The sequence below is a fragment of the Henckelia pumila genome, chromosome 2, assembly GCF_033568475.1.
Source record: "Henckelia pumila isolate YLH828 chromosome 2, ASM3356847v2, whole genome shotgun sequence".
Taxonomy (NCBI): Eukaryota; Viridiplantae; Streptophyta; class Magnoliopsida; order Lamiales; family Gesneriaceae; genus Henckelia; species Henckelia pumila.
The window spans coordinates 92,802,219-92,817,866 of NC_133121.1; the positions used below are offsets into that span (position 1 = coordinate 92,802,219).

General features: G+C 33.0%; 1 protein-coding gene across 4 annotated transcripts; it reads right to left on the reverse strand.

Moving 5' to 3' along the window:
* Positions 1-2,195: 2,195 nt before the first annotated feature.
* Positions 2,196-6,773, reverse strand: LOC140881464 (uncharacterized). 4 transcript variants are annotated; one of them, XM_073286804.1, is made up of 3 exons: positions 5,620-6,773; positions 5,473-5,541; positions 2,196-5,303 (listed from the first exon to the last, which is right to left on the reverse strand). In XM_073286804.1, exons 1-3 carry the CDS (start codon positions 6,404-6,406, stop codon positions 5,269-5,271), a joined length of 891 nt encoding a protein of 296 aa, XP_073142905.1. In that variant the 5' UTR covers positions 6,407-6,773; the 3' UTR covers positions 2,196-5,268. The 4 variants fall into 4 exon arrangements, with proteins under 4 accessions (XP_073142905.1, XP_073142902.1, XP_073142903.1 ...); XM_073286801.1 differs by lacking the exon at positions 5,473-5,541 and having other exon boundaries at positions 2,196-3,585; XM_073286802.1 differs by having other exon boundaries at positions 2,196-5,541.
* Between the last annotated feature and the right edge of the window lie 8,875 nt (positions 6,774-15,648).

Consider the following 15,648-nt stretch of genomic DNA (forward strand, 5'->3'; position numbering starts at 1 on the left):
ATCTCGCTGCCCCGTTGCCCTGTTCAAATTTAATTTTCGTTTAAAATTTTCGTTTTGTTTTCCAAAAATCGAGGCTAAAAATTTTGTACAATCGATTAATTTTAATCGTTTGATCAAAGATTACGACCTGGCTCTGATACCACTGTTGGAACATGCGTTCTCTGATCACACAGATGTGATACCCGGAGCAGTGGAAGTTTTAAAAATTTTATTTTTTTTTTCGATATGGAATGATTCCATATCGTTGGTATCAAATCCTAACGATTAAAATTGTTGCAAGTAAAAATAAAACACAATTAATATTTTTACCTCTTCAAGCTAAGGCTTAATTATGGACTCCAACAGAATTTAATCTGCTCTTCTTGTAAATCCTGGGAACCGATGACTATCACGATCAACCTCCGGAATTAAGTCCACGAATATAAAACTAAAACCCTCTGATTGATTGCACTAGAAATCAATCAGATGTTTATGGAAGAGAATAAACAGATTTGATCTGTCAATTCAGAATGTAATTTTTCACAAAAATTACAGACTGAATTATCTCAAAAAGGAGCAGAGGATTTTCGAAAAATCCTCTTGAAAATATATGTGTGTAATTCGAAAATTGCAAGACTGAAAGCTTATGATTTTCGAACACTACACATGTATTTATAGATAATTTCTAGACTAAATTAAGTTATAATTGTATTAGGACTCTAACTCCTTAGGGCCCACAATCCATAACTTAAGCCCAACAAACCAAGTCTGTTATTATAGAAATTAATATAAAATTCATCGTGACTCCGATTGATAAACTGATTTTACCAATGTGCACAGAAACCATTTCTGCATCTTTTAAAGTCAAGATAGTTTTTCTGAATCCGAATTCAGTGATTTCCAAAAATGCTCATCCCTATGTCATTTTAGAAAATTTCACTCCCTTTTAGTTAAGAAGTCCAACTTCTCTTTCATTAATTTTAACTCTTTAAATTTAACTATCTCAACGGGGTTTAGTAATCCATTACTTGTGTGACCCTCAATGGTTCAGGGATACAGCTAGCCGTGGGCTCACAACTCCTTGTGACTCGGAACAACAATTTCCGACTTACCCATCGAATCATGGTAAGAGCGCCTAGCAACATCGCCCCATGATTCCCTAGGTATCACTGATAGTGCCTGCAAGAACCAGTAGGTTTTGGTTAGCATACAGTACGGTCCCTTCATCCAAATATCCCGATCGAATCAACAACCATTGGTACATCGAGAGTCATTCGAGATTCGATAACTATGCAATGCATCTTGAAGATCAAATAGTGACATCGCATGTGCTACTAGGAAACCATTTCTTAAAGCACATCATGTACTCTGGCCAGAGATTTGTCACACTAATATCTCCTCAGATCGCATAGGATATCCACGCTCGCAAGCATGTGGTGAATCCTTGACAACAAAGCATCGACTCCTATATGTGTCGTAACTGCACCCAATCCCGACACCTGATGACCCCAATAGAGTCGGTAAACGAGTCAAAGTACAGTACTAGCATATAGAGTCTCCATGATGTTTCAAGTAGTAAGGACTAATGGTGTACAACCAAAAACCGCGGACTTATCCACTCAAAAAATAATAACCACTTGGAAAGTCCGAATAGGATAGTTCGATCATTCATCATATGAATATCCATTTGCATGCTTTGAAAATCTCCATGTCCATTACCAATTAAACGTGGTACTTGGCATCACATATGCTAGTCTCAATCTCGAGCGATCTTTATCCTTATTAGCGGACGGCTCAATTGACTAGGAACTGTTTAGAATATACAGTGACTATAAGATGTGTTTCATAAGAGTGATCTCTCTTTATTCACTATCTCATCTTACTTACACTATAGTATATTCAAGGTCTTCATCAAAACAACAATAGTATATCACAATATAACAATATGAAGAAAGACAAAGAAAATGTCATTAATGAATGTAAATTATATTAAACAAAGATTGTTTATACATAGAGTCATAAAAGCCCTTAGCCACAAGTTGGCTAATCGGGCACCCACTCTTTCATATAATTTAATATGAACAAATTAGTAATTTATGCTTCTCGGCTTCTTCCACATTTTTTTTCTCAAACCACTCCATACGTTCTGTTAAAACTATACAATATTCATTGATATGACATTAGAGAAGTTATCGAGCTCTGTTTACGGAGAAGAACAAGGGAATTGTATATTCTTATTGATTAAAACTGATTACAAAAGTTCATCTATTTATATACATCTAATTATCAAAGACTAATTGATTAACCGCCTAACTAAAAACCAGCTATCATTTAAGCCATGTGTTAATGCCACATGTCATCGATATGTATATTTAACATCCCCCCTCAAGCTTGGAAGAGGTTGAGCATTGCAAGCTTGGAAATCAAGAAATGATGTTGATCAGATGCTAAAGCCTTGGTAAACACATCTGCTGGTTGAACTCGTGTGGAGATATGAGCAGTACGAATTACATTATTCTGGATCTTTTCTCGGATAAAGTGATAGTCAATTTCTATATGCTTAGTGTGTTCATGAAACATTGGGTTGGCAGCAAGATGAAGAGCAGATTTGTTATCACAAAAGGGAGGTATAGCCTGAGCAATGGTTAAGCCCATATCATTGAGAAGACCTCGGAGCCAAATGATTTCACACAGTTGTTTCCATTGAACGATACTCAGCTTTAGCAGAAGAATGAGAAATGGTATTTTGCTTCTTAGTTTTCCAAGAAACAGTAGAGGAACCAAGCTGAATAACGTAACCAGTGATAGATTTGCGACTCATGGGACAAGATGCCCAGTCGGAATCACAATAGGCGGACAAACTGAGATCATTAGCAGCAGAAAGAAAGAGACCCAAACCAGGAGTTTTCTTAATATATCCAAGAACACGATAGGCTGCCTGCAAGTGAGATTTCTTCGGTGAATGCATAAATTGACTAAGAGCTTGAACAGCATAACAAATGTCGGGCCTAGTGATGGTAAGATATATAAGACGACCAACAAGACGTTGATAGCCTGATGGATCACTCAATGGCGGATCATTAGTAGATGCAGAAGGATCCTAAGAGTTGGAATTATCAAAAGCAGGAGTGGTAAGCTTTAAATGCTGTTCCATGGGAGTATCAAACGGTTTACACCTAGACATTCCAGCCTCTGATAGTAATTTCAACGCATATTTACGTTGATTCAAACATATTCCAGTCTTCGATCGAGATACTTCGATGCCCAGAAAAAATTTCAAGGGTCCAAGATCTTTAATATCAAAGGTAGCATGAAGATAACCCTTAAGTTCATCAATAGCAGCAGTATCATTACGTGTGATTACAATATCATCAACATAGACCAAAAGCAAAGTAATCAAAGCCCCTCGCATTTTGAGAAAAAGAGAATTGTCATGCATGGACTGTGTAAAACCAGCATGAATCAAGGCTTGAGAAAATTTTGAATTCCACTGACGTGAGGCTTGCTTCAAACCATATAGAGATTTAAGAAGTTTGCAAGTAGAATTCCCTTGCTTCCTCTCAAAACCTTGAGGAATAGTCATGTAAATCTCTTCATGCAGGTCACCTTGCAAAAAAACATTGGTCACATCCATTTGATGTAAAGACCAACTTTTGGAAGCTGCTATAGTTAAGAGACACCGAACAATAACAATTTTGTCCACATGAGAAAAAGTATCTTCATAATCAATTCCATATTGTTGAGTGTAACCTTTGGCAACAATGCGGGCTTTAAATCGTTCAACACTTCCATCCGCTTTGTATTTTATTTTGTACACCCAACGACAACCAATTGGTTTTTTTTCCAGGGGGTAATGGGACAATTTCCCATGTATGATTAACCTCCAAGGCATCAATCTCCTTAGCCATGGCATCACGCCAATTCGGATCAAAGACTGCCTCTTGATAATGGGTAGGTTTGGTGAGATGAGAGATGGAAGCGAGAAAAGAATTATAAGAGTGTGACAACTTATCATAAGTGAGATAAGGAGATATACTATGAGCAGTAGAAGAACATGAACTAGTGGAAAGATTGGAGCAGACATAGTCATGCGTCCAGATTGGGGGTCTAGATGTGCGAGTGGAGTGACGGATTGGAATTGGTGAGGCAGGCCTATTAGAAGGAATAAGAGCCTCAATAGGTATAGAATGAGCATTGGAAGGGAAAGTTTGAGGAGGATCAGGGGCGGAAGGAAAACAAGACTCATCTTGAAGTAAGGATGGCGGTGGAGGTAAAACTGAAGATGATGGATTCACAGAAGAAAAAGGAAATATATCCTCATGAAATATAACATCTCGAGAAACAGTAAACTGCTTTGTAGACATATCAAAAATCCTGTAACCCTTTTGATGCAGTGGATAACCCATGAATACATATGGTTTGGCACGAACATCAAATTTATCATTTGGTTTAAGATTCGAAGCATATCAAAGACACCCAAAAACTTTAATGTGAGAAAAGTAAGGATGTTTGTGGAACAAATCTTCAAAAGGTGTCCGATTTGATAACAAAGGAGTAGGAATTCGATTAATCAAGTAAGCTGCATGCAGAACACATTCTCCCCAGTAAGGATCAGGAATGGAAGCTTGGAATTTAAGGGCACGAGCGATGTTAAGTATGTGTCGATGTTTGCGTTCAACTAAGCCATTTTGTTGAGGAGTGTAAGGACATGAGCTTTGATGAAGGATTCCTAAGGATGTGAAATATGTTTTACAATCATTGTTAAAGAAATCTAAGGCGTTATCTGTTCTAATAATCTGAATTTTCTTATCAAATTGAGTAGACACGAAGGTGAAGAATTGCCTTAAAATCTGCAAAGTGTCAGATTTAAATTGCAAAAGAAAAACCCACGTGCATCTCGAAAAATCATCAACTATGGTGAAGAAATATCGTGCTCCATTATGACTTGGAGTTCGAAAAGGGCCCTATATGTCAATGTGAAGGAGTTCAAAAACACGAGTGGAAGCGGAGTGTTCACGAATAGGAAACGGAAGTCTGGTTTGTTTGGCCATTGGACAAATGGAACAGTGAAATTTAAGAGCACTTTGTGTAATGAAAGGTAAACAGTGTAAACGAGAAACAGATAAATGCCCAAATCTTTTATGTCATAGATCAATATCATTGTTTATACAAGCAGAAAGACCATAAGAAAGAGGTTGTTTGGCATTACAACTAGATGACAAGTGTGGGTGAGCTGGTGGTGCCAGAGTGGAATGAAATGGATCAAGGTAGTATAAGCCATGCTTCTGTCTACCAATCCCCATGATCCTCCCAGTCAAGAGGTCCTGAAATAAACAGAAATGAGGATAGAAAACAACAAAGAAATGGTGATCTTTGATGAATTGACAATGGAAATAAGGTTGAAGTTAAAATCAGGTACAAATAGAACTTTGGGAAGAGTACATGAAGGAGAGAGTTGGACAGAACCATAGGAAAGAATGGGAGTAGTATTACCATTTGGCAGTTTGACAGAACCAGCAGATGAAGCACACGACTGAGGAGTTTGCAAACTACTTGAAGTACCTGTAATGTGGGCATTTGCCCCAGTATCCAATATCCAATCAGTATCCTTGGAGACTGTCATAAGGCTAGTAAATGTACCTGCCAAGTTTGCTGTGGCTCCAGAGGAGGATGGTTGATCGAGAAACCGTAAGAGTTGTTGATATTGAGCATCTGTAAAAGAATGAGCCATATTGGGAGCACCATTGGACACATCAGGAGGCAGACCAAAATCAGAAGAAGTATTGACACTGGTGTGAGCAGATATCTTCGGATTTCTTGGAGTGAATCTAGAACTCTTAGCTTGCGGAAACTTTTTGTATAATTTGTGACCAGGAGGATAACCAATGATACAAAAACATTGATCCTTGCTTTGACCTGTAATATTGCAATTCTCGCATTTCACCAACTCAAGTGGTTTGTGTGAAGAAGTATAAAAAGCAATAGTAGGCATCTCCATAATCGGTTGAGAAGAAAGAACTGATCTATGGGATTCTTCTTGACTCAAAATGGAATAGGCTTGATTGACCGAGGGTAACGGATCCATCATCAAAAGTTGGCTGCGGATATGGCTGTAACTTTCATTCAATCCCATGAGAAATTGGAGAAGACGCAGGTGTTGGTCATGCGCAAGATATGCCTTAGCAGTTGCACATCCACAAGAAGGAAGAGTAACCAGAGAAGAATACTCATCCCATAGCTTCTTCAAGGTCGAAAAATACATCGAAATAGGGGAAGAACCTTGTGAAAGATGTGAGATCTGACGATGGAGAGAAAAAATTCGCGATCCACAAATTTTATCAAATCTTTCCTGTAAATCGGTCCAAACTTTTGAAGCCTCGGTGCAATAGATGATCCCGTTAAAAATTTCTTTTGAAACGGAACTCATCAGCCAGGAGAGGACGATCGCGTTACAGCGTTCCCATTGATGCAGAGTAGGATGATTATCAGCTGGTTTTCAACAAGATCCATTGATAAAACCAAGCTTGTTCTTAGCTCGCAACGCTAACAACATCGCACTGCTCCAAACTCCATAGTTTTCAGTACCTATCAACGTATCCAATACCAGAGAGACGTCAGGAGTGTCGGATGGATGCAAATAGAGAGGATCATTGATTCCGAAATTGGTAGTAATGGCCGCCATGAATGAATGCGATCAGATGCGGAAGCAAAAATCTCTTGATACCATGTTAAAACTGTGCAATATTCATTGATATGCCATTAGAGAAGTTATCGAGCTCTGTTTACAGAGAAGAACAAGGGAATTGTATATTCTTGTTGATTAAAAATGATTACAAAAGTTTATCTATTTATATACATCTAATTATCAAAGACTAATTGATTAACCGCCTAACTAAAAACCAGCTGTCATTTAAGAGCCATGTGTTAATGCCACATGTCATCGATATGTATATTTAATACGTTCAAACTACTCCATACGTTCAATTGTTCTATTTTCACATATTTCAAAAACTAGCTAAACCACTCAACTTCATCCAATCTTCTCAAATGCTCACATGACCCCTTTTATCATCTCCCTTCACGTCAGTTTCTTCTACACACGCAATTCGTGTGCCATGTCTGCTAATAAATATTAATGAGGAATGATATTTACACTCCAAAATTTATAAGCACACTCCACATTTGATATTTTATGTACGTTTTTAATAAATTACCCTCATTTAATCATTCCATATTTTTAAAGACCAATATACCCTTATTTATATATCTATATTTTTTCGGTTGATCTCACCATATATATGGGGTTATATAGAATCTTACCTTTCCTTCTAAAAAATATTTCTTGAAAAAAAAATATGAGTGATAAGAACATCAATAAAATATAATATTTTCATAAGGAAAAATTTATTATATTTACCCCATGAAATCTCGAGTTTGCTGATAAACCTCTATGAAATTTTTTTGAGCTAATAACCCCAAGTGATTCTAGATCTGTAGCATACACACCTCTTTCAGCTAAAAAATAACAAAAATACCCCTACTTAAATAAATAATTAAATTAATTTTATTTTATAATTCTATATTTAATTGAATAAAATAATCAAATTATAGCTAAATAACTATGAAAATTATATATAATTATTTTATCTTAATATTTGTCATACGCGAAATATATTTTATTAGTAAATTGTATTATTACATTAAATTAAATATAATAAGTTAAATTATTTTTAAATAAAATTTAATGTTTAAATTAATTAAAGTGATTGTATAAATAAACTTAATTGAAAACACAAGTTAATTAATGTATTGATGTTTTAATTTAAATTTTCAATAAGGTGATAAAAAAGTTCATAAAAGTCATTTAAAGACAGTTTAGTCATTTTTTAGCCGGAAGGGGTGTCTATGCTACAGATCTAGAATCACAGGGGACTACTAGCTCAAAAAAATTTCATAGGGGGTTATCAGCGAAATCGAGATTTTACAAGGGTGATATATGTCATTTTTCAATTTTCATAACTATAAGTAAAAAGAAATTTAACACGTCATTTGGAAAAATATTTTAAATTTTGATTAAAATTATGTATAAATTTTGGATGCAAAATAATTTAACAGGAGTAAAGGTAGTAGTTCTTCCACATCCACGAGTCCTATTATTATTTATTTTATTTTCATTTTTATACTCTAAGAATATAAAAATTATTCTTTGATATCGTACAATATATTAATAATGATATAAAATTTTCACTACTATCTTAAAACTATCAAAGCATCTTAAAAGAATAACTATAAAAGCACACAACTAAATTAGAAATCATCTGAAATCACAAAAAGCACCAATCGAACAGTATAAACCAAAGGAAAAAGTGCATATATAACCCCTGTGAAATTTCGAGTTTGCTAATAACTCTCTATAAATTTTTTTTAAGCTAATAACCCCTGTGATTCTAGATTTGTAGCATACACATCATTTTCAGTTAAAAATTGACAAAAATACTCTTGCTTAAATAAATAATTAAATTAATTTTGTTTATAATTCTATATTTAATTGAGTAAAATAATCAAATTTTATTTAAATAACTATGAAAATTATATATAATTATTTTATCATAATATTTTTCATACACGAAATATATTTTAATATTAAATTATCTTATAATATTAAGGGCATTTAAGTCATTTTTTAGCCAGAAGGAGGTGTATGCTATAAATTTAGAATCATAAGGGGTTTTTAGCTCAAAAACTTTTCATAGGGGCAAACACGGAATTTCACAGGAATAATATATGCAATTTACCCTAAACCAAACAACTACTCAAAATGAAAGTTCACCATGCATGCATCTTGACAGACACTAATTTAATTGAACTAAAACTTTAATAATTCAACTGGCTTCATTTCACATTTGAATTTTCTGCGATTCAAATAACAAGATAGATTTTTCGATTAGATTGAAAAACTATTTGATTTTTATTCAAAATTATCGAATTCGAGTTGAAATTGAATATGTTTGAACTTTTTTTTAGCCAAAATATAAGTTGTTCACTAGATTTAATATTTTTTTTAGCCAAAATATAAGTTGTTCACTAGATTTAATATTTTATTCATATAGTATAATTATATATTTAGCTTTTGTTTTTAGTATCTCACTAATATGTTCAAATATTTTTGAGCCAACTCGAATTTGAGCCTGTCGAATCAAATTCAGGTAAAAAAATATTAGAATTTTCGTTCTCAACATATCTCATTGAATCCGAGCTCCAATATAGTGTATCAATATATGAATAAAACAATTTGGATTTTCATTAATTTACTGCTACATCTGTTTAATCAGTATTTAGTATTTAATAGATATATGCTCGCTCCAACATCATTAAAAAAAAAACTAAAGCACTGTTTGGACGTGTTTTTAAAAAAACCTTTTTAATATTTTATAAGTAGAAAAAATTTAAAATTTGTGTTTGGATAAAAAATTTTAAAACCTCTTGAAAAATAATTTTTAAAAAGTATTTGAAATGTTTTTTTTAATTGGTTGTTATTTAAAAAAATGCACAGGTCATAAAAAAAAAAGGCCATGAATCGGCTCATAGAAAAAAACGGGTCATTTCCTTCAAGCAGAGTTTTCTCTTCAGCTGTTGTCTCCACACAACCACGAGAACCCTAATTTTTTCATTAATCTACTACTACATCGTTTAATCTGTATTTAGTATTTGTTATATATATATATATACACACATGTGTGTTAGGGATCGGGTGTGTGTGTAGAGGGGAGGGGGTGAATACACACTTTTAAAATATTTTGAGCTACAATAGCTCGTTTTTAAAATGTTCGAAAATGAATCGAGTACCGAGAAATTATATCGAGTTTGTTTACAAAACCAAGCGGAAAACTGATAAGAATCTTGGATGTCATGAAAAGCAAACACGATTATAAATAATCGCACCCTCAGTTCAATAACAAAAAGACTCAATAATGTTGTCCCGATCTTTTGAAACAAGTAAGTTTCGAATATCCACCTCTAATTTACAATGAAACTAGCAACAGATAATCACAGTTTTTGGTTATCCACATCTAATTTACAATGAAACTAGCAACAGATAATCACGAGATAAACAATCGATCTCAACGGAACCTTCAAAAAACTTGTTTCTGACAATCCATGAAGAAGAACAATCGAAAACCTCCACAAAGTTTATAAAACTTTGATAAGTTTGATTTTTGGATAAACAAAGCAAAGCTTTGACATAATTCTAGAAAGAATTATAATTATAATTGATAAAAAATCAATAATCAATAATATTCATTGTATTTTATTCAATAATGAATGTATATGTTGTATTTATAATACACCTACAAAATAATAAAAGATAACGCAAAATAATAAAAAAGATATAAAAAGATATCAACTAAAAGTTTCCTAATAGGCTTATAATACTCAAAATAATCAAAAACACTCAAAATAATAAAACAATACACAAAAATCCGAAAACACACACTACACGCCGAGTGTGTGTAAATCCGGTACTAGAGTCTAGGCACTTGGATCTGGTTCTTAGGCGCTGAAGCTGTTACAAATTGTGCATAATTTTTTAAAAATTCATAACTCGAGTTCTAGCCGTCGGATCGAGACGAAATTTTAACCGTAGCTTCATAAAATCCTAAAATACATTTTGGACGGTGAAGATTGGATTTTGATTCTCTAGAATCTTCATAAAATTTCAGTACTCCATCACGAACTCCATGTATTCCAACTTGGCTCCCTTGCTCCCCAACTTGATTGTCATGGATCTCAATTCCTTCTAATCTCGATGGGAAATTATGAGAAAAATCTTGGAACAATATGAATTTTCGATAGCTTTTTAGATTCATATCAGACTCCTCTTCTTCAAAAAGATTTGTCCTCAAATCTTGCCCTTTACCTGCAAGAAATTTAGCCACAAGTTTTCTCGTTTCTTCTCTCCTCTTTTTTTTCACCCCTTTTTTTCTCACCAATTTCGAAATCCTCTTTTTTCTGAATTTTTGATTTTTTTTTTGTTTTTTTAAAAAATAACTTGTAGCACAAGATACAAGAAACTTGAGCAACAAGATAGACAGAAACAAAGAACGAAAAACACGAAGAACGGATAAGAAGAACAAAGAACAGATAAGAAGAACAAATAGAAAGATACGACTTACTTGAATCAATGGAACCTTAAGCTTGGATACCAAATGATAAGAATCTTGGATGTCATGAAAAGCAAGCACGATTATAAATAATCGCACCCTCAGTTCAATAACAAAAAGACTCAATAATGTTGTCCCGATCTTTTGAAACAAGTAAGTTTCGGATATACACCTCTAATTTACAATAACTAGCAACAGATAATCACAGTTTTTAGTTATCCACCTCTAATTTACAATGAAACTAGCAACAGATAATCACGAGATAAACAATCGATCTCAACGGAACCTTCAGAAAACTTGTTTCTGACAATCCACGAAGAAGACCCCCACAAAGTTTATAAAACTTTGATAAGTTTGATTTTTGGATAAACAAAGCAAAGCTTTGACATAATTCTAGAAAGAATTATAATTATAATTGATAAAAAATCAATAATCAATAATCTTCATTGTATTTTATTCAATAATGAATGTATATGTTGTATTTATAATACAACTACAAAATAATAAAAGATAACACAAAATAATAAAAAAATATATAAAAAGATATCAACTAAAAGTTTCCTAATAGGCTTATAATACTCAAAATAATTAAAAATACTCAAAATAATAAAATAATACACAAAAATCCGAAAACACACACTACACGCAAAGTGTGTGTAAATCCCGTACTAGATAGGGATGACAATGGGGCTGGTCGGGAACGGGGATGCCTTCCCCATCCCCGTCCCCGAATTCAAACTCGATCCTCATACTCCCCCCGATCCCCATTAATTCTTATCGGAAATTTCCCATACCCATCCCCGCGGGGACCAAGTCCTCATCCCCATACCCATACCCGAAAATATATATATATTATAAATAAATTTTATTATAATATATATATATATATATATATGAATTAGTAAATTTTATTATATAAAAATATAAAAATTATTATTCAATTTTATAATAAAATACCTAAAATATTTGGGTCATTTTTTTATTATAATATTAAATTTTAAAATTAATAAAAATATTTTAAATACAAAATATTTCTATAAATAAAAATTATTATTTTAAAGAAAATACTATGTATCAAAAAATTATTAATATTATATATTGTTTCTAAATTTATCAAATATATATATATATATATATATATATATATAAATACTTTATATATGTACGTAACATAAATGAGATTCAAATAATATTTTTATGTTATAAAAAACTACGTTATCATAAACTGATATATTATATATAATTTATAAAAATATATATAAACGAAATAATAATAATACTTTTAATTTTAATTTTTTAATAATATTTTAGATTTAATAAATTTGATAATGAAAAATTTGTATATTATTATTATTATTATTATTATTATTATTTTTATTATTATTATTATTATTATCGGGGCGGGTTCGGGAATGGGGATAGCATCCCCATACCCGCCCCAATATATTTCGGAGATTTTTAAAAATTCCCGAACCCGAACCTATACCCAAAAATACTCCACCAAACCCGCTCAATTTTGGGTTTTTCCCGCGGGTACCCAAACCCACGGGGAAAATTGTCATCCCTAGTACTAGAGCCTAGGCTCTTGGATCTGGTGCTTAGGCGCTGAAGCTGTTTCAAATTGTGCATAATTCTTTAAAAAATCATATCTCAAGTTCTAGACGTCGGATCGAGCCAAAATTTTAACCGTAGATTCATAACATTCTAAAATACATTTTGGACGATGAAGATTGGATTTTGATCTCTCTAATATCTTCATAAAATTTCAGTACTCCACCACGAACTCCATGAAGAAAAAAATCTTGGAACAATATGAATTTTTGATAGCTTTTTAGATTCATATAAAAAACACTCGAAATAATTCCTCTAAAAACTAATCAAGCATTTGAGAAGTCGTTTGAAAAGATTGCAAGTTGAGATCGTGAAAATATTTTGGTTGAAGCATTTTATCAAACACTTTGTATGCAACATTTGGTATTTTAGAGAACTTATAAAATGCTTCAACAAATCATCCAAAAACACCAATAATAAGTAAATGCGATAAAGTAAAGAGACACAAATTTGTTTATGGATGTTCGGAGACTCAACCGCTCCTACGTCACCCCTTCTTCCCCTTGGAAGGATACAATAGAAGATTTTGTCTATTACAACATCTTGTAATATACTCACTCCAATCTTAGGACTTACCCCACTACCTAAGTCGGAAATCCTAGATTCTCAATCTCTCTCCAAGGACATAACACTGAAGATACAAAGTTTATACATCTTTAAAGTCTTTGTGCAAAGACTCTCACTCAAATAATTTATATAAATCATCTAACAAATGTGTGTGAGTGAGTTAGGGTTGAGGTGTGAAGAAATTGATTGTGAAAGCTCAAGAAATTTGTTGTGTTCTTCACACCAAGGGCAAGCTATTCACTAAGCTAAATAATCCGTTTTGACGCCCTCTTTATGTGGAAAAGCTCTAACTAGCTCAACAATGTTTTGGTTGTCTATTCTCTTTTTTCCCAATCTCCAGATCTTGTATTTATAGTCTCCAAGAATGATATAGACGTTGGACACAAGAATATAACTGTTGAAAATAACATAATGGTCATATTTTCACTTCTGGAAAGTAGCTTTGACCGGTTGACTAGATTTAGAACTGGTGGAGTCGACTGGTGAGAGCAGGTGACAAGCTTGGTGAGAGCACCTCGACTGGTTGATTTTTGGGCAATGTGATAAACATGAAAGTTGTAGCACATGATCTTGAATTTCCAACTCATTAAGAATCACTTAATTCGGAGTTCATATGCGATAGTTATGTTCTAAATACCAAAGATTCTCAAAACAATCGAGGAGAGCTTCACCGGTCAAGGGGAGCTCAGCGGTCGAGTGACTGTCGACCGATCGACTGCTTATAGATCTTGATGCGTTGATTTATGTGCAAAGTAGTGAACATAAAAGTTATATCTCTTTGTTTTAGATTTCCAACGCATCAAGAAGCGCTCCATTTGGATTTTATATGAGAGAGATATGCTTGAAATACCAGGCCTGCTCCAAAACGGTCGAGGACAAAGCAGTCGAGCGCATGTGGTCTGTTCGAGTGATTATATCTCTTGATTCGTCGATTTTTGGGAAAAGTAATAAAAATGAATGTTGTAGCTCTTTCTCTTAGCTTTCCATGGAATCAAGAATCACTCTATTTCGAGTTTTATGAGAGATATATTCTTGAAATACAAACTGTGTATAATATTGAGCTCTGTCAACAACTTGTGCAGAACCGGCAACTTCAACATCATTTATCATCTTCTTAGGCTCTGATTTAGACTTCAATTTGTGAAAATGATTTGTATATCATCTTCATATCTTTTCAACGCATATTGAATCATTCCATTTGGATAATAGAGTTGAGAGATATGGCCATAAAACCAGAGTTGGTTTGTCAATCCATCTGCTGCTTGAAGTTTATCCAACTCTATCTTGAGACGATGCTTTGGCCTAGATAACATCCGAATTCGTCCACCTAGCATGAGATATGACTTGTATACTTTTGAGTTGGCTGAAAGATGGTTTTGGCGGCTGATCATTTGGATCATCGAACTATGAGATATGCTTGAAACTAACAGTTGCGCTAGAAACTAAGTTGTGTTGAAATTATATGTCAACACCTTATCATTTTCAATTTGTGATCAAGGGCTCGATTTAATTAAGTTCACTTTCATTTATGTACTTTCCATAATAATCTGCATGATTTGTGTTTCATGCACTTAATTAGTTCCTTGTTGAAGTACAAAAACCGAGCTATATTATATGTCTTGTGCTTGGTATTCTATGTTTCGGTCGAGTCCTGTCTTTTGTATTTGAAATGATTAATGAATAAAGCTTTTGCCGTTTGTGTTACAGTACTATTTCATTATACACATTTTGATACCACAATTTACAGTATCTCTCATCAAAAGAGGTAAATCCAGTACTTATACATTAGATTTTTTCTTTTGGTTTGCTTTTTATAGATAGATCGCTTTACCGGAGATATTAAATTTATAGATTGTGAAGAAGTAGAAAAAAAATCAGAAGTGAGTAATATTTGAGGTTAAAAGTTAGAGGTTGAAAATTTTTTAAGAGATAGAGCGATATTTGGTAATTAATAAGTGGTTATAATAACATATTTTTAATAAAACGCCAAAATAATTTTATTAAGGTGTTTGCAAAAGATGGGGTAGGTTTGATAAAATATAATTTCTTAGACAAAAATATTGAGAGTCCATAAAAATTTTCATTTATTTAGAAAAATACCATAATTACCTTTGAAAAATTAGAACTAGTAACAACAGACCAACTTCAACAAAATTTGTGATTAAGAAATGAAAAAACAAACTGACTTTTTTTATTAAAAAAAATCACAAGATGCTCTTTCCACAAAGATGTGAATTGGGAAGGGCTGGTCTGTTTGAGTACCGTTATCTCGTACTCAAGATGCAACGAAAGTTTAAAAAAAAATTATTTTGACATTCACAATCTCTTG